The 22,533-nt window shown below is 39.6% G+C and overlaps 1 protein-coding gene across 1 annotated transcript; it reads left to right on the top strand.

Moving 5' to 3' along the window:
* On the top strand, positions 1-17,079 carry LOC140246128 (EF-hand calcium-binding domain-containing protein 11-like). Its single transcript, XM_072325571.1, has 7 exons — positions 1-21; positions 2,227-2,322; positions 2,973-3,012; positions 4,260-4,361; positions 5,281-5,371; positions 6,258-6,409; positions 16,997-17,079. The coding sequence occupies exons 1-6, from the start codon at positions 1-3 to the stop codon at positions 6,340-6,342; spliced, it is 435 nt and encodes a 144-aa protein (XP_072181672.1). The 3' UTR covers positions 6,343-6,409; positions 16,997-17,079.
* Positions 17,080-22,533: the final 5,454 nt, after the last annotated feature.

Raw genomic sequence — 22,533 nt, 5'->3', positions numbered from 1 at the left:
ATGGATGTACCACTGGAAACTGTAAGTTTCAGATGCCATTAACACAATTCACTAGAACAAGAAGGCTTTCCTGCCCTGGGTTTAACGTTAGTTAGGGGGCTAAATAAGAAATCTAAGCTACGAAGACTGTATTCTTCTATCTAACGTTAAACTCGAAGTCCTAAACGGTTACAAATATTAAAAGTAGAGAATTAAGTGCAACTTTACTACAGAAGGCCACATTGAAAGTGAGGGAGGGGCAGTACAAAAAGGAACTCTTTCCGAGAACCCTTCATTAGTCAAGTTTCATTTTATTCATTTAAAAAACAAAGACTTGATATTCATTTAGAGCCTACCGTAACTGCGAAACACAGCCCGAAAGCCGAAAACGAATGCAAAGTGTTCGACAAGGAGCGCCCCGGGGTTTCGATACTACCGGTACCTTTTTTTTTTTCTCTCTCAGCAAGATGCAAACTTCAATACATGTAAATTACAATGATGTAGTGTTTAGTTTGTAGGGTTTGTTAAGTGCTTTGCGTTTGTGTTTGACAAGCAATACGACAATGTAATTTGTCTGAAGTTAACCCGATTCATATACAGGAACCTGGTGGCCTGTGTATTAACTATGGATATTGTAGAATTTAGTATGGAACGGGTTAATAGTATCCAAATATAATACAAGTTCATTGTAACTGATTGACAAATGGCACTACATTGACGTAAATAAAACTTTTGAAAGTAAAGCACTGAATTGATCAGTCTTTTAGTCTTTTTCAGTCACGATAAAAGAAATCATGGGCGTACGTACTTGAGCAGGATTTGAACCTACACTTGTATGACCTCCTTTATATCTCTGGACAGGTGTCATTTCCACTAGACCACCGAACTTCTGTCCGACAGCAAGTGTTGGTTCTAAAAATAAAATCCTAATAGCATGCAGCAGGTACTGCGTAATTATTCACATTTATGGAATTCTTCTGACGGAAGAATTTCATGAATTTGAATGTATGCAAGTTGTTTTGAAGAAGGAGTTTGGAGTCTTTGAGATTATTTACCATTTCCTCACAGAATTTAGGAGACTGGATCTGCTCATGATTACTAAAATGATATGGACATCTGTGTGTTAGGAGCTGGCTGTTGTGTTCAAGGCTGCTCTGTGTCAGCTGTCCCTACCAATTCACATCACAGGCATCACTGAAAAAAAAAAAAAAAAAAAAGATCCCCCTACAAAAAAACATAGATTTCCAACCACTGAAAAGGAGTCACATTTTGGTACTTTTTTTTTCAGTCAGAATAAGTCAAAATGCTAGTATACCAGATCACACAATTCAAAATGCTAAAGTTCCTGAACATGATGGAGGAGGGATAAGTCGTGGAAACATCTCCCAAACTGAGAAGACTTCTCACAGAAGTTGCTGCACTGCTGAGGATGTCCTGGTGATGTCCCCATGACTTCCGGGCAATTAAGTTGCCACCTTTTCATCTTGGGATACATGTCTCCCTGGAGTAGCCTTTGTGATGAAAGTGTAAGCCTTTCTGTGGTCTTTCCAGTCGCACAAGTTGCTGTAAGTGATCATTTGCGGCAGTTGTGCTGATGTCTCCTTCAGCAAGGTGCTACAAGGGCTTGCTCGATTGCCCGGGGCAAGTGAAACTCAAAGTTGGGCAAGTGTTTTGGCACTATGAGGAAAAATGTTAACCCAAGCGAAATGTTTTAAAGTTACCTACCTTTTCCTTCTTCAAAGCTGTTGACTTACAAGTGATTTTCTGTATTATTTTCTCATATCTTTGAACTTTCTTTTTGAGCTAGTGAAATTCATGTTCAGGCAAATGTTTTGTAACAATCTGAAAATCTACTTGCCCGACTAGGCAAGTGGTGAAAAAAAATGTTTGGTAGCACCCTGCCTTCAGTGAGATACAGAGCACATGTAGGCCATCTAGAAGTTATTCAGGTTACTAGTATGTCACTTGTCAACAGAATGCATATTTAGAGTTATGTCACTTGCATTCTGACAGCTTGTCACTTCAGCTGCTTTAACATCTGTAGCTTCTCATAGAATTTTATATTTCAGTTTAACTCATTGAAGACTCCAGTCCCAAGTATACTCGGGCAAGTAGCTATGTGAAATGCGCATTATAGCAAAATCAGCTCATCCTCATGCAGGCAGATGCATGGTTGATAAAATAATACATGCTGTAAGGTCACCATTTGATGACATCTGTTTCCATTCTTGTTGTCTCTCTGGACAGGTCTATCATGAGAGTGATGCCGATAGTAAGGGTTGGCTTTCCAGGGAAGATCTGAAGGTTGCTGTTGTGAGACTCTTTGGATACAAACCAACAAAGGTTACTCCTCATCTTTTCTGCACATATTGTCTTGAATCAGAAGGATATTTGCATGTATACCCTAAAAAGCAACAAAAGCAGTGATGAAACCCTGAGGAAAACAATGGAACTTTGAACTATAATTATGCTTCATCAGCATGGAATTTAGTCACAATTTTAACACAGTGTAGAAAGCTGTTTCTTTTGAATACATTTGATTTTTTTTTTTATACACTTGAAGAGTTTAGATGGAAGAACTGATGATCCAATTTAATCAACTTCAGATATTTGAGAGTGAAGCTGCTGAAAAATAAAGAGATAATGAAAACATATATGTGATTATTTCATAATGATATCTTTAAAAATATATCTTGTTATGGAAGAAACGCATTGTCATTGAAAGATTTAATTTTCTCTGATGACCTTAAGGGAAAAAAAAAGCTGTGAAAATGACATCTTCATTTGTTCTTGTTGTATGAAACAAATTCAGTAGTACCCATATAAAATATAGTAACAAAGATTTCGTTTAGGAGGAATTTTGCCTGTAGATTATGTTTAAAAAAATTGACCTAATTAGACTATTTGTATAGGCTAAGTGTCAAATATTGAATGGAATGTGTATTATTATTTTACTCCCTCTCTTGCATATCCTGGTTTTATTTCATGTACAGTTTGAAGTGGACAATCTGATGAAAGATGTCAAAGAGCCAGGTAACAAATTTGAGAGCTGTCTGAGCTCTCGATCAGCTTTAATTCAAAATTTTTGTGGAAGCAGCTCAAATCACTAATAATAATGATAACGATAATAATTCACAATATTTATATAGCACATTATCACATGAAATGTCTCTAAGCCAACATTACCTTGTGAATTTCTAATTAAGATTATGTTTTAGCTGTTTACAATTTTTTTTTCTCAGTGTTCTTGCGGCAAGTTGTAGGTTTGGTAGATGTACTTGTATTGATTGGGTTAATGATAGTGTGTTGACTAGAAATGTGTGTTTGGTGTACAAAGCATTTAGCTGTGCTCATCAAGTCAAGCTGGGGGATTCTCTACTAGCAAGTCATAAGAGCAGAACCAATCTATGTGCCCAGAAACAGCAAATTGTCTGGTAAAACTACAAAATATTAAGAAAATGGGAAGATTTATGTCTTTTGTAGCACAATAATAGCAGTGTAGAAAATTAAAGATCCTAGCACACACATTACGTGAAAGTTTATTTGTACAGCATATCTAATGTGTTTCCTTCTTTTTTTTTCTTCTTTTTTTTTTAATCAGTGCAATGAAATTTACTGTGATAACCACAGTGCTATTTGTTTTTATATTCAATTGAGCAAGACAGTTGTGATGTTGTTACAGAGATTGTCATATATATCTACTTTAACTCAGGGTCTGAAATTTAAACATATTATGATACCAGGGTAGTGAGGTAAAAAAACAAAAAAAGAAACATATCTGTAACTCCTGGTAGGAACATATAGTGTGATTGTGTTTGCTTCTGGATATATAATGGAAAGTAATATTTCTATTCATGAAGAACATGTACATTTTTTTTTTTTTTAATTCTAGGTTTCGATTTTATGATATCAATACCTCATTGCATATGTGACAGGCATTGATTCTCTAGAAGACTTACATTGAATCTATTGTGGGTGTGCAGAGGGCAGTTGCAACTTGTGATAGAGTAGATTGATGGGGACATGGGAAAGACATACTCTAGGAATAGTTCAGCATTGTAGCTGTAGCCATAGAATAACTCAACTTCTATTGAAATTGTGACACTTTATTTGTGGCATATGTTAGAAAGTTGACACATTGAAGATTTGCGAAAATGTTCAGTGTTAGTTACTGAAGTACTGGTTACATTCTGTGACAAGATTTCATGTTAACCGTGGCGGCAACAATGACAATGTACCATTCTATGTCTGTACTGCTGCATGCTTTATTTTTTCCCAAGGTATGACAAAGACCGAGTTTGTCTCCACCATGAGATGCAAGTTGAAGGCACAGGACATGGATGAACACATTCGACAAATCTTCGTGGCATTTGACAGCAAATGTGAGGATTTATGTTTTTGTTTATAATTTTTCCAGTAAACACAACTTCCAAGCATCATTCATCAATTAACTCTTTGTTGTTTAAAGAAGCCATTGTTTACATAATATATTACAGTCTTAAATTTAGCATCATAATTTGACATTTGTGAGAATTATAATATACATGCTATTTCTATGTAAGGCAGCTGTAAGGAGCTGTGAATGCTTACGTAGAAACTAAGAAAAGCTGACAACTCAAAGGATATCCTATTTAAACAAAATATAGAGTCAACTCACAAGATTAAAGCAGGAGCAATCAGTGAAACACAAATCTGAAAGGAAGAATTAAAGAAGAAAGTTGTTTGAGCAGCAGTAACATGGCTAACAAAGCATATTTGAATAGGAAGTAAAATTTCTTGAATAAACGAAGTGCGGGGTGATATGCAAGCTACCTCATCCTCATGTTGCCCAGGTGACTGTTTAGAAGTGTCAAAGGTCACCGTGCCACATTATGAACTCATGGTCTTGGCTATCTTCCTGTCTGATATTACTGAAAAATTCTACTTTATTTGTGTCCTGTGAGTAACAGCTTTCATTGAAAAGTTCCTGTGTAGAGGTATCCCTCCTTCAGAAAACATTAATCACATAACCATGAAGTGTTAAGATTTAAATTGAAAAAAAAAAAAAGAATCTGCTCTATGGACCTTTTTTTTTTTTTTTTTTTTTGATGGAAAGTTTGCTTTGTTGTTTGGAGGATGCAGAAATATTATTTTGCCTTTTGAGATGTTGATGAATGCTGACAATCATATGCTCTAAAAAGTGTGAAGCTCCAAGATATGGCAGGCTCAAATTTGAGGAACTTGCTGTAGATACAGCTGTTATATCATCCTATTGCTTGTGTACAACATGTTCTGAATCTTTAATTACATCTTTCTACATAGGTAAAGGATTTCTGACTTATGAGGAGCTTGAGAAGGCATGTGAGCAGGTAGCTCCAGGAATCAAGCCATTGAGATTACAAGCAGCATTCAGGTTTGTGGATTAGGGTGACCTGATCAGCGCCCTTCGTACAGAGTTTGGATTTGGGCCTACTGTAAATCCAGAAATGTTTGTGTGCATTTTAATTTTGCAAATTTCTGCGAGAGCCGAGATTCACAAAATTAAAATGCACACAAAAGTTCTTGTCTACACTGTGTGCATTGAATGCCAGTGGCAATTTGTGGAAATGCCATGCTGCAAAAATGTCTTGCTTTACAGTACTTTCAAGAGAGAGCTGGTTCATTCCACTGTATGCATCTAGAGATTAAAAGAACCCCCTACATATTATTTGCTTTGTGTATCAACATAAAAGATTGGCATCAGTCTGAAATGAGTTTTCGAAACTCTTTGTTCAATTTGTTGGATTGTAAAAGGTCACAGAGGTCATCTGGCACATTTCTACAGATGTTTCAGATTTCCCAGATGAGATCGGAAATTCATTTTCAGTAGATGTGTAGATCTGTTAGCTTGCCATAGGGTTATTTTAGCATACAGTGCTCTATTCAGAGCATATGTGACTAATATTCAATGTGATTCATGCAAAAGTAATATTTTCTAAATGACAACAAAGGATAGGTAATTCTATTGTTCTGACATGTCAAAAAGACATGACCAGATATTATGTACAGTGGACTGCAGTTGTAGACCGGCAGTTTTCTTTGGTTATATCGAAATTTCGTTATAACCGAAGCAATAAACAATAAAAAACATACAGCCGATAATTTTGCGACCTGGATCTTTATTTCACTGTAACCGGAACTTCGTTATAACCTGTTCCATTACTATGGGATTGCACTGTAGTCAATGTGATGGCTATTATTATGATATCTCTACCAATGAAGCGAATTAATCCTTTCTTTGTGTTTGTTTTCTGTGGTAGAGAGTTAGACAGGGATGGAGATGGGCGTGTCAGCTACCGAGACTTTGAGTTCATGATGAAGTATAGCCTACTGGATGGCAGCTGACTCACAGGGAGGACTACAGACACACCCACCTCTGTAGCTGACCGCTTCTTGTGATGAGATTGGAATGGTAAATCTCCCTTTCACATGATGTTTTAAGTTTCAGATATGTTGATTATATATAAAAATGTATAAAATTAAGAATCATATGCAGAGCTGTTTATCTACAAGTGGGTTTTATTTGAAAAGAGATCTACGGATACTTGATATAACCAAGATTCTGAATTGGACCATGTCAAACTTTGTTTTTGTTTGTTTTTGTTTTTTGCACTTAGACTATAGATTAAGAGTGTTAGTTGAACCCTCGGTAGAGTTTTATCTTGAGGGCCATTCTTATTTGGGCTTGTAAACTCACAAAATTATGGTAAATGTCGCCTCACAACTGTACCAAATTCCTCCAGACACTTCGCATGAAAATTAGCAGGTTACTTAGTCTATGTGCAAACAAAAGTTTGACATGGTCCAATTGAGAGTCTTGGTTATATCATTATATTACGATGTTATATGCATCCGCTCTTCCTTCAAGGAGTGTTGAATGCGAGTACAGTGGGTATCCGCAGTTCTTTGAGAAACTTCTTAATTTATCCATTAGAGCTAACATCGCAAGCTTTTGGAGTAGTGAAGACATGCAGGGTAAAACAGTGCAAGTTTTCATGTCACAATTTTGTGTATTATGAGAACGACCCTTTGGTAGAATAGTCAACATGAGGGCATCTTTTGTGCGGTAAACTGGAATGTATCATTAAAATTGTTTGACTTGAAATCTTTGGAGTCAATGCCTTGTTATGCTATGTTTTTAGTATAGTTGCTCCAGCTCAGACTGTGTAGGTAGGCCACGGACAGACAGGTACATGAAGAGGGCATGCACATGTTGAATGCAAAATGTGCTTTACACAGCATGATAGACCATATGTGACCGGCGACAACGGTTTCAGGCAAAAGTCAGGAATTTTGAAAATTCACTTTTTTATTGAATCATATTGCCCACTTCCTAAGCTTTCCATTGATATAAAACATTGAATCATATTGCCCACTTCCTAAGCTTTCCATTGATATAAAACACTTGTATTCTCCGGCATCGTTAGTGGGCATAAAGAGCAAAATATAATGCACTTTTTAAGTTGTTAGCCTGACAAAATTACGAGAAAACGGGCTTTGAAGATTCACCTCTTTCTTAAACACAATGTCCGAACGGAGATGCTAGGTGAGAATCACCCATCCATACGATGGTGCCAATCGAGATTAAGCTCCGCCTCTAGCAACCACAGTTGCTTCTGATTGGCTCTCTGAGAGAGTCAAATTTCCCGGGCACCTTCCTCGGAACTCGGCGTTGGGAGCCGACATACCCAATGTGTTTCGCTCGGGTTTGTTTAACAGTACGTCTTTCAAGATGGCGGATATGATAATCGCATTGTGTTGATATACATGTATGTTTGTAAAGTCTTTGCAATGATGAGTCTGAGCAAAGACTAACCTGCCAGCTGTAGCTGGACGTAACATGATATGCCCCATGTGCAAAGGGCACACTGGAAGAAGGAGTTGAATAAAGGCACTCACACAGTTTACATCATCTCAGCAATGTCTCCTCATTACTAAGAATCCTCCTTTACAACTAAGGCATATAAATGCCAAGACATGGTGTCAGAGTGGTTCAGCTGTCCAAGTCATGGTGTCAGTCAACTGTCTACATCATTCTGAAGTACAGAAGGGACTAGGACAAGGAATAATCCACGCAAGAAACAGGCCAGACCGTTTCATTTGAAAGAGTGGAGGATGCATGGAGCTATGTGTACATTAGCATGCTGTACAGTAGCCAAGCAGCAGTGTGTTGAGATGCACTAACCCAGCGTGTGTGTGTGTGTGTATGACTTACCTGAATGTGCATGACTGTATTGTGTGTCCAATGACCTGCATCAGCACTGTGGTAGCTCGGAACAGAAAGTTCTAGAGGTCAACTGACCAGACAGTGCGTGAGGTATTGGGAACACTACAGCCAGTGACGTGGCCTTAGCCTAGATTAGCCACATATATATATGATGCAACATACTAACCTCGTGAAAGTGTTGGATGATTGAGCATAAGTTAACTTGTTGAAAAGATACAGTTTTCTGCTAATTGTTAACACTATTCATGTGAGTGAAAGCTCAGAGAGTGAACATGGCAAACTTAACCCAACCAGCACCACTAGATTTGAGGGGTAATTTGTCTGAGAATTGGAAGAGATTCAAGCAAAGATTCACTCTGTATAATGTTGCTTCTGGAATGTCAAGGAAAGATGATAAAGCACAAACATCAATGTTGTTGCATGTGATAGGTGATGCTGCCCTTGATATATACAACACATTCACATTTGCTGAGGGTGATGAGATGAAGTTGGAGAAAGTGCTTGAACAGTTTGAGAAATATTGCACTCCCAAGAAGAATGTCACGTATGAGAGGCATAAATTCTTTACCAGATCTCAGGGTGTGAGTGAGAACATTGATCAGTATGTCACAGAATTGAGAAATCGTGCACAATCGTGTGAATTCGGAGAGTTGACTGATGGTCTGATCAGAGATCAGATAATTTGTGGAATCACAGATGGTGGTTTGCGTGAGCGTTTGCTCAGAGAGGATGATTTGACACTTCAAAAGGCATTGCAAATTTGTCGTGCTGCTGAAATTACCAGAGCTCAGGCACAAGAGCTTGGTTCAAAGGCAGATGTGTCAGTCCCTGTTGATGCTTTGAACAAAAAGAAAAAGGCAGTCAATCCCGGTAAAAGATCAGAACCTCCAAGGTGGAAGCAAAAAAGTCAAAGTCAAAGTCAAGGTCAGAATTCCCAGGCTTGTGGCAGGTGTGGCAATCGACATGCCATGAATTCATGCCCTGCACAAGGAAAGGTGTGTAAAAAATGTAGAAAAATGAATCACTTCGCAAAGTGTTGCAAAAGTCGTGTTCAGGTAAATGAACTACAGAGTAATTCCAAGGATGAGAGTTTTCTTGTTGATGTCGTCAAGTCACAGGAGTCATGTGACGAATGGAAAGTGAATCTCATGGTGAATGAACGTCAAGTGCTGTTCAAATTAGATACAGGCGCGCAAACGAATCTACTACCAGAGAGTGTGTATCAGACGTTGAAACCAAAACCAAAGTTGTCATCGGTGAATGTCAAGTTGACAGGGTACAGTGGAGTTGAAATTCCAGTGAAAGGTCGTTGCTTTGTACAGGTGAAGCACAAGAATTTGACAGAGAATATGTCGTTTCTAGTGACTCCCGGAAATCGTCAACCACTACTAGGTTTGCAAGCATGTGACAAGTTGAAACTGGTGAAACGTGTGTTGAATGTCGCACAAAACACACATGATGAAAAAATGTCGGTCGAAGACTATGAAGACGTGTTCGAAAGTCTAGGATGTGTGCCCGGTAAGCACCACATCACAGTGACAGAAAATGCGAGACCTGTCCAACACGCATGCCGAAAAGTACCGTTTCCGATGAGAGAAAAACTCAAAGAAGAGTTAGACAAAATGGAACGCATGAACGTCATTGAGCCCGTAGATACGCCCACTGACTGGGTGTCGTCTCTCGTGATCGTACCGAAAAAGACCGGCCAACTCCGAGTTTGCTTAGATCCGCGAGATCTAAACCGCGCTGTAAAGCGAGAGCATTTTCAGCTACCGTCGAGAGCTGAAATAACCGCGCAGTTTGCCGGAGCGAAGTACTTCAGTAAACTAGATGCATCCAGTGGATTCTGGCAGATTCAGCTGGATGATGAAAGCTCAAGGTTGTGTACCTTCATCACGCCTTTCGGAAGGTACCGATTCCTGAGACTTCCGTTCGGAATATGCAGTGCTCCAGAGGTGTATCACAAGATAGTGCACCAGCTCTTCGCACATATTCCAGGAGTGAACACAATGATGGACGATATCATTGTATGGGGAGCTACAAAGGAAGAGCATGACCTCAGGCTGAAAGAAGTTCTAGAGACAGCGAGAAAGAACAACTTGAAACTCAACCGAGAAAAATGTGAGTTCTGTGTTAACAAGCTGACATTCATCGGAGATGTCATCAGTGATCAAGGAGTTCAGCCTGACCCCAAGAAAGTGGCAGCCATACAGAACATGGAAAGACCACAGTGCAAGCAGGATGTCCAGAGATTCCTCGGCATGATCAACTACCAAGGAAAGTTCATCGCTGACTTGTCAACCAAATCAGAGCCCCTCAGGAGCCTTTTAGAGAAAAGGAATGAGTGGGTGTGGACCGATGCACAGGAACATGCATGGCAAGAGCTGAAAAAAGCCTTGACAACAGAGCCAGTGCTGCATTTCTACGACTGTGCAAAACCAACCAAGCTGTCAGCTGATGCATCAAAGAATGGGCTCAAAGCAGTGTTGCTTCAGAAGCATGACCAAGATTGGGTCCCCATAGCGTATGCATCTAGAGCCATGACTGATGCAGAGACAAGATACGCGCAGATCGAGAAAGAACTGCTAGCTATCACGTACTCGTGTGAAAGATTTCACCAGTACATATATGGACGACAGGTTGAGGTAGAGACGGATCACAAGCCGCTAATACCCCTGTTCGTCAAGCCCCTGTGTGACTGTCCCCTTCGCATCCAGCGACTCCTCATCAGAGTTCAAAGGTATGACTTGAAAGTGTCATACACACCAGGGAAGTACATGTACACAGCGGATACCCTCTCCAGAGCAGTTGACCCAGAGTCAAAACCAGATGTCATGAGAGAGGAAGACATCAAAGTCTATGTAGATGCTGTCGTGATGAACATGCCAGTCACGTCAAACAAACGAAGCCAGTTTGTAGATGAGACAAAGAAAGACACAGCACTACAAGAACTCTTAGCTGTCATCAGAGATGGATGGCCAGAGAGAAAACAACAGTGTCCAGTCTCAGTCAGAGAATACTGGAACATCAGAAGTGAACTGTCAGAGGCACAAGGCATCATCTTCAAAGGAAGTAAGATTGTTGTACCAGCTACAATGAGACGTGAGATGCTGCAAAAGATCCACGAAGGGCACTTGGGAATTGAAAAGTGCAAGAGACGTGCAAGAGATGTCCTGTACTGGCCCCGGATCAACCACGATGTAGCAGAAATGGTGCAAAACTGCAATGCTTGCCTCATGTACCAGCCAAGACAGCAGAAAGAGAGCCTTCACCCTTACATGGTACCCGATAGACCATGGCAAAAGGTGGCCGCAGATCTGCTTACGCTGGACAACAAGGAGTACCTGGTGATTGTGGATTATTTTTCACAATACATAGAACTGTGTTCACTGTCGACCACAACAAGTAGAGCAGTGATCAACAGTATGAAAGCTGTACAGTTAAACTCGCATAAGTCGATCTTCTCGGGACTGAGCAAAACACATCGACTTAGGCGAGTTTCGACTTGTACGTAAGTCGAAAAAAATCGACTTAAAGTTACTTGAATGTACATGTATGTTGTCTACTCTGGAGCCGAGAGGCTGCTGGAGCGGTGTGCCCGATATTTGCCCTTCAGCAAGACACTTTATCCACATTGATGCAGGCCAGGGCTCCAAACTAACTTTTATTTTGGTGGCCCCAAAATGATTGACTTTTATTTTTTGGTGGCCTGAACAAAAAAAAAAAAAAAAAAAAAAAAAAAAAAAAAAAAAAAAAAAAGCAAAACTAAATCGGTCCTACGTTCGGTCCGAAAGTTACCGTTATATATTTCTGATTGTAAAAGCAATCATCCACCATTTACAAGTATTTTAACACCTTCCGGAGCCGAATGTTGCCGTTAATCATTTTCAAATGTAAAAACAAGCAACCGACATTCATTCTCGGATCTTACGGTGCTGAATATCATCCTTATTCATTTCCGAACGTGAAAGCAAACATCCGCTTTTTATTTCATCATCTAAATGAGCCGATTGATACCGTTAATCATTTCCAAATGTAAAAGAAACAATCTGTTACTTATTTTAGCATCGTACGGAGCAGAATATTACCGTTATTCGATCTCCAAATTCAAAAGCAAACACCCGACATTTATTTTATGATCGTAAGGAGCCGAATGTTACTGCTGTCCACTTCCGAAAGTGTAAAGAATCATCTGACATTTATTTTGGCATCTTCAGGAGTCGAATGTTACATGCTATTTACTTTCGAACGTAAAAGCGAACTTTCGGCAATTATTTCATCATCGTACTGAGTTGAATACCATAGTTATTCATTTCCGAACGCCAAAGCAAACATTCAACATTTATTTTAGCATCTTCCGGAGCTGAATGTATTGCTATTTACTTTCGAACATAAAAGCAAACATAAGACATTCATTTTATCATCGGACGGAGTTGAATACTATTGTTATTCATTTCCGAACGTTAAAGCAAATATCAAACATTAACTTTACCATCAAACGCAGCTAAATGTTACTGTTATTCATTTCGAAATAAAATCCGACAGTTATAGCATCGTATGGAGAAGAATATTACTGCTATTCACTTCCGAACGTAAAAACAATCATCTGACATTTATTTTAGCATCTTCTGGAGCCGAATGTTATTGCTAATTACTTTCGAAAGTAAAAGCAAACACCCGACATTTATCTCATCGTCGTACGAAGTTGATTATTATTGTTATTCATTTCCGAACGTCAAAGGGATAATTCGACATTTACTTTAGCATCTTCCGGAGCTGAATGTTAATGTTATTCACTTTCGAACGTAAAAGTAAACATCCGACATTTATTTCATCATCGTACGAAGTTGATTATTATTGTTATTCATTTCCGAACGTCAAAGGGATAATTCGACATTTACTTTAGCATCTTCCGGAGCTCAATGTAATTGTTATTTACTTTCGAACGTAGAAGTAAACATCCGGCATTTATTTTATCATCGTATGGAGTTGAATATCATTATTTTTCATATCCGAACGTCAAAGCAAACATTCGACATTTATTTCAGCATCTTCCGGATACTTTTTTTTTTATCCTTATTCATTTCCGAACGCAAAATCAAATCTCTGACATTCCAAAAGTATAAACAAACATCCGACATTTATTTTAGTATTATACGGAATCGAATATTACCGTTATTCATTTCCAAAATTAAAAGAGCAAACATCTGACATTATTTTATTCAGCATCTTATGGAACCGATTGTTACCGCTTCATTTCCAAAACTGAAGGCAAACATTCGGCTTTTTTGGTGGCTCGGCGTGCGTTTTTGGTGACTCCGGTCGCAAATTAACCATTCGCGAAATCGTGATTCGATTCGCGAAAAGACTCCGCTAAATATAAGGCATAGATCGCTACACTCGGCAGGGGCTACGTCGTCCTTTCACCAGGTCTCGTTACAAAACCAAAATCTCGCGTGAGTTCTTGCGTTACCTATCGTTAATGTTAACGAAACATCGTTAATTTGCGCTAGGGATCGTTACTCATCGTTGCTACAAACGTTAATTTTCCCGATCGTTAGTTTGCGTTACTAACGATTCAGGTGAAACCGCTTGCGTTAATGAAACGTTAATGTTTATTTACGCAGTTTCTTTTGGTATATACTGTATGTAAACAAAAACTGGCGTCTCGTGATTTTGACAGTGATTTATTACACAATAAAATCTTATTCGACTTAGGCACAGTGAATTCAATGGTTTTTCCGTGAAAGTGTTCTTGGAATTTCATCGACTTAAGCGAGTATTCGACTTAAAAAATTCGACTTATGAGTGAATTAATACACGTAAGTCAATGGGGAAAAATCGGGACTTTTTAAAATTATCGACTTGCGCGATTATTCGACATATGCGATGTCGACTTAGGCGAGTTTAACTGTATTCGCCCGCCATGGAACTCCGTGTGAACTCATCACAGACAATGGACCACAGTTCTCAAGTCGTGAGTTCCAACAATTCACAGCAGAATGGGACTTTCGCCATACGACCACAAGTCCATATCACCCGCAGTCGAACGGACAAGCAGAGAATGCCGTCAAGATTGTCAAAAACCTGATGCGGAAGTCCAAGCACAGCGGACAAGAAGTCCTTCGAGCTCTACAGGTCTACAGGAGCTCACCACTAGAATGTGGAAAATCGCCAGCAGAACTGCTCTTCAACAGGCGAATCAGAACAAATCTGCCTATGGCCGAAAAACTACTTGACCCCCAGCACATCAATGCTCGCTCGGTGAAGGAAAGGAAAGAAGTGCAGAAACAGAAGCAAAAGGAGCATTTCGACAAACATGCTCGTGACCTACCCCACCTGAAAGTAGGAGATCATGTCAAACTCCAAGACATGAATACCGGCAGATGGTCACAAGGTGGTGTCATCAAGAAAACACTACCACATCGGTCGTACCTGGTCCAGACAGAGACTGGCGAGATTCGTCGCAGAAATAGACGTCATCTTCGACCTGATCCTAGACGAGGTCAAGACGAGCGACAACCAGCGCAGAGGTACGATGACGACGACGACAACGTCAACGCCCCGATGGTAGACGAGACTACACGAAACGCGACGTCTGTGAAATCTACCCGAAGTGGACGCATCGTGAAGCCTCCCATCCGCTTAGATTTGTAAATAGTGAAATTAGAGATGAAGAACTTTTCGCGAATTATTAAGACCGCTCGAGAAGAACTTTTCGCGACTTTGTTAGAGTTAATAGTTGAAACATGATGGACTCTAATGATAATGTAAAGACAGGATTTAGTTCAAATACGCGAATGATTAAATACGCGCACTAAGAAGCAGTGAAACCCGGTTGTCGCATATGAACTCTAATCATTGAACTCAAAGAACTCAGTTTTGAAACTACAGCAAAGATTTTTGGATGTTTGAAACGCACATGCATGAAAGTCAAAAGAGTTAAAGTAAACTCTGAGAAGTTGTCATGAATGTGTATGTAAATAGTCGATAACAATGTTATCTCCTTTTAAAGAAAGGGAGATGTGTTGATATACATGTATGTTTGTAAAGTCTTTGCAATGATGAGTCTGAGCAAAGACTAACCTGCCAGCTGTAGCTGGACGTAACATGATATGCCCCATGTGCAAAGGGCACACTGGAAGAAGGAGTTGAATAAAGGCACTCACACAGTTTACATCATCTCAGCAATGTCTCCTCATTACTAAGAATCCTCCTTTACAACTAAGGCATATAAATGCCAAGACACGCATGTACTGAAGCCTAACGGTGTATGTGTGTATTGTGCACGCATTACCCAATCGCATCAACACGCCATGTCCGTGTGTAAACGTAACTGAGCGGGTAGCGAATTCGTATCTACATTTTTACAAATCGCATTTTAACTATGGTAACATTGATTTGTCTTTAAATAATTGGGGACGTTTCAAACTCAGAAAAATTGCTAGAGCTGGCAAAGGGTCACGTTTCCTGTTTTGTTCTGTTTTTCAAGCCATGCATGTGGTGCACTGTGCAGTGGTGTTTATTATAAAAAAACAACAACATACAAACAAACACGATTAGTTAGTTTTCAGGTGCAATCTTGACATGTAGTACTGTATTTGAATATTGGTCATTTGTGACCACTCCTTTCCTCTCATCTAATGTCATTTGAGTCAACCTGCTGTCATAATATTTACTAAGAGTTGACAGTTTTGAGAATATTGTAAGTTTTCTTTTCACACAGTTATGTCATAATATTGCAGCAATATTGATGGATGGGTTTGCGATCGCAGGTTGCACGATTTGTGTGGTGATTCGCGACTTCTGATGTGGTCAAACCATGTTCCCTTTGAATCTGTTTTCACGTTCAAAGGTAGCACTGGCATTCACTTTTTGTTTCACCGTCGTTGTCGAACATTGCGGTAGTGAAGCGTAGATAGAAAGCCAACCTAACAGCATGCACTACAGAGCGAGCATATCTATTGTAGCAAGCTGCAAGAACAATGGATCATAATGTATGCACGCGTGGACAAAACATGCCCGAAACGCTCGAGACGTGTCTCCGAAAGCCAAACTATGTAAACGCGTGCAATGCACCAGCCAATCGCATGCGAGACCCTGCGCCTTAGCAACACTGGGCATATTGGCGCGGCGTTCGAAAGAAGCTCGAAACTGACGAGTGCGATCCAACATAGGGTGTTTAAAATTCCATTTTCGACAGGAAAAACTTAATCTTATGGTATGAAATTTGGGGTAGACGTAGAAAACATATCAAAGATTCGATTTCTGCAAAAAACCAAAATCTACAAAAATAATGGTCAAAATCTTTGTACCCCGCCTAGGAGGGAATTTGCTCTTGCGACTTTTGCCTGAAACCGTTGTCGCGGGTCACATATAAACATTTGGAACATACATTTCCATGATACCCTGAAGTTATTTTTCATTGGTGCTGTTATGGTTTTGCTGTTCATGTTTTTGTGTTTGTCTTGACTAAGTGATAATTGTTTATGATTAAATTAGAAGGACGTATCTACTGACCTGAAGTCATATTTTATTTGAAGGTCTCTGGAAATGACAAAGGAAATGAAAGTTGTGTCTAAAAATATAGATTTTAAAAACATAACCTGTGTATTCAGATATATAGTAACGCATTTCTACATTGGTTTTTTTTTTTTTTTTTTTTTTTTTCAAAGCGAAAGAAACCATTGATGATTATACATACAATCTGTTTTTTAGTTGCTATTTTAGTTATGCATCTCTGACTGCTGTTTTTCTTTCTCTTCTTTCCAGCCTGCTCATGTTATCAGAGCAACTCAAGAGAAGCCATAGTCCCATCTCATCTTGTTGGTCATCGCTAACATCCAACTTGTGACGTGGAGCAAAAGCATTCTGGAAGAAGACTAGCTGATTACCTGGTATTTGCTGTTGTCTTGCCACAGTGACTACATGCATGTCAGAATATCTGTTGATGTTGATAATATTCCTGTTTGTAGTACAAGGATGGTTGCAAAACTTCCGGCAAGCCTTATGTCAGAAGAGATTCAGGGTTTGTACTGTGTCACTGTAAGTGTTTACAGTACCTCATGACATCATCAATAATCAGTTTCAACCAAGTTTGTTCCTATCGGCAACCCTTCTGTGTATGCTGGCAGAGGTAGTCCAGGGAGAGTGATCTGATCCAAGACACACTCATCGCTCCGTAGCGTGGTAAGGCTTTACTCACACATGTGAATGTGACAAGCTACATTCTTCTGTGACCTATGACCTGGTATAAGGGTTGAGGTCAGTGGATGACATGTTGTGTATGCACTTGGATAACCTCACTAAGAGGGCATGTTAACATCAAGCTGTTAGCAAAGTAAGAGGCAAAGAGATGCATCCAGGTGGGGCAAGCAGTCACAGACCTGGGCCCCGTTTTATCAAAAGATAAAATCGATTTTAAATTTCCTTACCACACAGTCTGCCATAGACTTACAGTTGAAATCAACTTTATAATTGATTTTAACTCTTCATAAAACAGGGCCCTGACCAGGGACCTTGTATGATTGACCGTTTGACCTTCATAGGTTGCTTGTAATTGAATGACTCAATGGTGTAAGGACACAAGAGATTGGAAATTATGTGTGACCAATCGTGCTGTCTAGTGCAGCTATTTGCATGGTGGATCCACAGCAGATGGCCTCAGGTTTGTTACATATGGAGCCATGTCTGGTTATGTAACTTATTTAATATAGACATCCATTACTAACCATCTGGTCATAAATGTTGTATCAAGAACCACATGGACGGAATCCCTTGACAAGACTAAGAGAAAAGTTAGCATTTCTCCACCTTGGAGATGATGCACAGAGCATTTGTGTTATGGAAGCTAATATTTTTTGTGGGTAATTAATTTCACAAATATCAGTCGATTTGTTCAAATCACCAAAAGAAGAATACAGGGAGATATGCTATGTATACAGTACATATTATACCCTTGTCCCATAAGGGTGTTTTTTTTTTTTTTTTTTTACTAAAGGAGGCTTCGCTGTGACTACGGCGACTGATCAGTCACCGCAACTTATGTCAGTCGAGAAACAAAAAAATGGCTTGTGCCCTCACTAAAGGGCCTGTCACACCTTGCTGGGCAAGCCATGCTTGTGACTTGCGGGAAACAGTTTTTGCTACCTGGAGGTCCCAGCGGATGGCCCACAAATGACAGTACTGTTGTGGGTGGTATAATCAGAGTCTTCAGGCAGTGGTGTTGTTTGTAATTGCTGCTCATTTATAAATTAAGCAGGGAAAAGAGCCCTGAGCTCAACAGCCGTCTTTTACGAATTCTACGTGCCACATCAGTCTCACAGAAACAGGCCAATGGCTGCCACATCACGGTCACTCCTAGGCTGATAGGACAGAACTCCCGATCAGCGACTTCAATCTTTCTACCCTTTACATTTCTAACCTTACAAGATAGTTACTGATTATTCTTGGGCGTAGCCTCGCACATTCAAACACAGTGCATGCCAACCCAGAAAGAGAGACCACCACCTGTTTCAAACAATATAGCAAGTCACCCAAGGGGACCAGCAGCTTGCCACACCCCATTCTCGCCCCACTTTTTCTCAATACATGTTTAGAACTAAAGATGCTTTAAAGAGCACTGTACTGGGGAGCCATTACATAATCTTACTTATCTCCTACAAATCAATTACACCAGCAAAAACCTGTTCCCCGATATCTCCCCTGTCTCTAAGATAGTCGTCCCGACTCTATTGCAATCATCATAAATAATCAAATCTGCATATAGCAAATTTTCGAATACATTTTGTACAGTACTGAACTAAACTGAAGCCTCTCCGCGGCGTCCACGATTTCTCGTACTGTATATACTGTGGAAACAACAGACACTGGAATAGATTAATGCCTGATAACGATATGTGTGGATAAGACTTTCCAAGAAAATTATCATTTACAATTCTTACTTTTACCGGACGAATCAAGCACACATCCTAACTGAACGCCGGCTGTTTGGATTGTACTTTTTGGACTAGGTGAGACCAATCGGTGTGCCAACCCCCCATCCATGGAACTATTTATCTTACTTACTCGTGTGGCTGGGTTTTCAACTGGGGGGTTTGAGACGGGACAGTCCTTTCTCAAGTGTCCTTTTCCTCTATATCCATAACAGAGGGACGGTTCAGTACAATTGGGTTTGATATACCCTTTTTGTCCACAGGTGTAACAGATGACTTTGCTCGCTTTCTTTTGCGACTTAATTTGCTTCACAGAGTTGACTAACACCGCAACTTGTTTGGACAATGGAGCCAGACTTCTTCTCAACTTATCTATTTCACTGGAATTTGAGGGCTTTTCTCTGCTCACAATGTCCGTGCTTGCTACATCGGCTTTTATTTCCCTTCCCTTGTCTCTACCTCCTGATTTCTAAAGAAATCTAACACTTTGCTCTCATCTCGAGGAAGCTATTTTTTTTGGAAGACATCTCGATCCTTCTCAACTCTCTCTTCACCCATGGCTCTTTCACGCCTCGCACAAAGACCTCCTTCAGTGAATTGTCTTTCAGCACCTCAAGAGCTTCCTTTTTGCTTTTTGCAATCTTTTTGGTCAGATTTGGTATGAATTTGTGATAGTATCCCAGAAGACCCAAATATGCTTGCAGCTGACTCTGGTTCTGCAGTTGCGGTGTCTGCCTTATGGCTTTGGCCTTGTCTGCGAGTGGGCTGATTCGTTGTTGGTCCAGCTTGTGTCCTAAGAACTCCATTGAGTGCATCAGGAACTCACACTTTTCCTTGTCAGTTGAAGTTTATAGCTCTTTAGACGATGCAGTACAGCTTGCAAGTTGGCAATGTGCTCTTCATCGGTCCTCCCACTTACGATAATAATGTCAAGGTACAGGCGACACATTTGGATATCAGCTAACAGAGACTCCATAACTCTTTGAAAGAGGGCTGGGGCTGTTGTGATTCCAAAAGGTAACCTGGTGTATTTGAAAAGAAAGTCCTCTGTGCCTATTTATCTTGGTGTATTTCCTTGCTTTCTCATCAAGCTCTGTCTGATGATAGGCATGCGACAAGTCAAACTTGCTGAAACATTGACCACCGAAGTCCTGGAGCATATCCTTGAGTGAAAGGATTGGGTCATGTTCCACTTGGAAGTGTCTTATTGGCAGTCGACTTTTAGTTGCCACAAATGCATATTTTTTGTTTGTAGCATGTAGGGTGTGATAACTCTTGCCGCTCAGTTTTGTCAAGTATATTGCTTTTTTTTTCCATGATCAGTTATACTGTTTGCATCACCATGCCTCCAACAATTTCTAGTCACTTGTCAAAACTGTATCCGTCTCCCAACTTGGGGAAATTACTGATCTGATGGCTTGCCATACTATCTGAGTTTTGTTTAAACTTGTACCAAATCAAACTCTATCTCGGTATTTGACTGTGACTGTCATTTGTGTATATCCATTTGCATGTATACTGAACCAAGCTTATAATGAATATGATTTACGTCAGCACACGCAAAGCTTATTTGCTTGTTATAGTGTACAAGCATTATCTGCGTAGATCTATGACAACAACATAGCTTGGACCAGATTCTAGCTGTAGTCTATTACTATATTATCACATGAAAACTCTATATGACGGCTGCACTAAACAGTGTAGGCCCTACCAGGTATGGCTGCAACTACTCAGTGGAATGGCAACACAGGTTCTTTGTCCTACTTCCATAGGCCTGTTCCTAATTACGAGGGCTTGGACCAAGACCTGCAATCTGGCCCTGTGACTGCTTAGACGTGGACCTGCAAGTTGGTCCTATGACTGCTTAGGTTTGGACCAGCTATCAATGTCCCAATTGTTCATAGGCTACATGATAAACTTGGCTTAGGCTTGTGGTAGGTCTATCTCAAACCAACGTCTCCTGTGTGCTAGTTATGGCTGCTCAGCGGCTGCTGTTTCGTTATCCATGGCCAGTTGTCCGGAGTGACAAAATTTAAGAAATAGAATTCCAAACTAATCGCGTTGTGATGAATCGTATCCTCATCGCCAAACTTATTATGTTCTTAAATCATGAATTCTTGTGGGGACAGCATGTTAATAAGATCTTTAATAGAGATATGAAGTAATGTCTGGTTTAATCTGACGCCATGTTTACACTCTCTTGTGCATGTGTACAATCTGCACATTGAAGCAACCTCTCTACTGTTAGATAGATGCCATCAGTAGCAGTTGATAGGAAAAGTTCTGCTTATATTCACTCTGCTCTCCTGTGCTTGGTTGTTGGTATCTTCAACTTCAGAACATGAACTTTTCAGTTTTGTGCACGCTACTAGATAATCTCCTGTATTGGCTGTACATATGTGGGACTGACTCCCATCTGTGCGTGCAGTCTTGTTGCACAGAAGTGAGATTTAATCCAATAATGATGATGAATTTATAATGTAGTCTTGTTGCACAGAAATGAGATAATCTGCTAGTGCTTGTAGTTTTGCGAGCAAAGATTTGAGATTGATGTGGATAGATACAAAACTAACTTCTTGATAAATGCAAGATGATTATAGATGTAATACATTTGCAGAAACAGTTACAAGTGACATAGAATTTATGTCACAGTCTGTTTTATAGTGGGAAGCTTTTTTGAGGGGGTGGTGGTGGAGAGTGAGGCTTTCATTTAATTGAGAAATGTTCATTTGGGGATTTTTTATTTGTACGAGAAAAAATCTACAATTATTTCATAATTCATTATATCTCCAAAACCCATATTTTCAACATTATCATCAAAACAAAGTATGACACGTGCTTAGAACTTTCACATTTATGAATGTCATCCTTGGTGAACACTGAAACCAAATTAGGAGAATGCCATGACTGAAACCATACTCCACATGAAACAAACCAAAGAACAAGCATTCACGTTAAGAGAAATTTTATTGTTGAATTTTTAACACAAAAAAGAAAAGTTAATACTGAGCAAAACAAACTACATTTCTCAGATGAAAATAAGACAAAAACACAAAGAAATAAGAACCTATTGCATCATTGGATGCCAGTGTTCTACACTGATGCTTCACACTCTATCACATATTAGAAATGGCTTTACCTGATGCACATTGTATGATGTCATTTCTACTGATTGTTTCCTAATTTGTGAAAGTGAACAGATATGATATTTACACTAATCTTCTGATCTACTGTTTTATAATGTAACCTATTCTTCTACTTGGTAAATCCATTCTTACAAATGACATTGGAATTGTGTCAATTTCACATTCAATTTAAGTATGTTTTATTTCAGCTTAGCTTTTTTTTTCTCTCTCACCTAAAGATGATTCCTGT

This window comes from Diadema setosum, chromosome 1, assembly GCF_964275005.1.
Source record: "Diadema setosum chromosome 1, eeDiaSeto1, whole genome shotgun sequence".
Classification (NCBI taxonomy): Eukaryota; Metazoa; Echinodermata; class Echinoidea; order Diadematoida; family Diadematidae; genus Diadema; species Diadema setosum.
The sequence above is the reverse complement of the archived record's forward strand: the minus strand, read 5'-3'. Positions and strand labels throughout refer to the sequence as shown.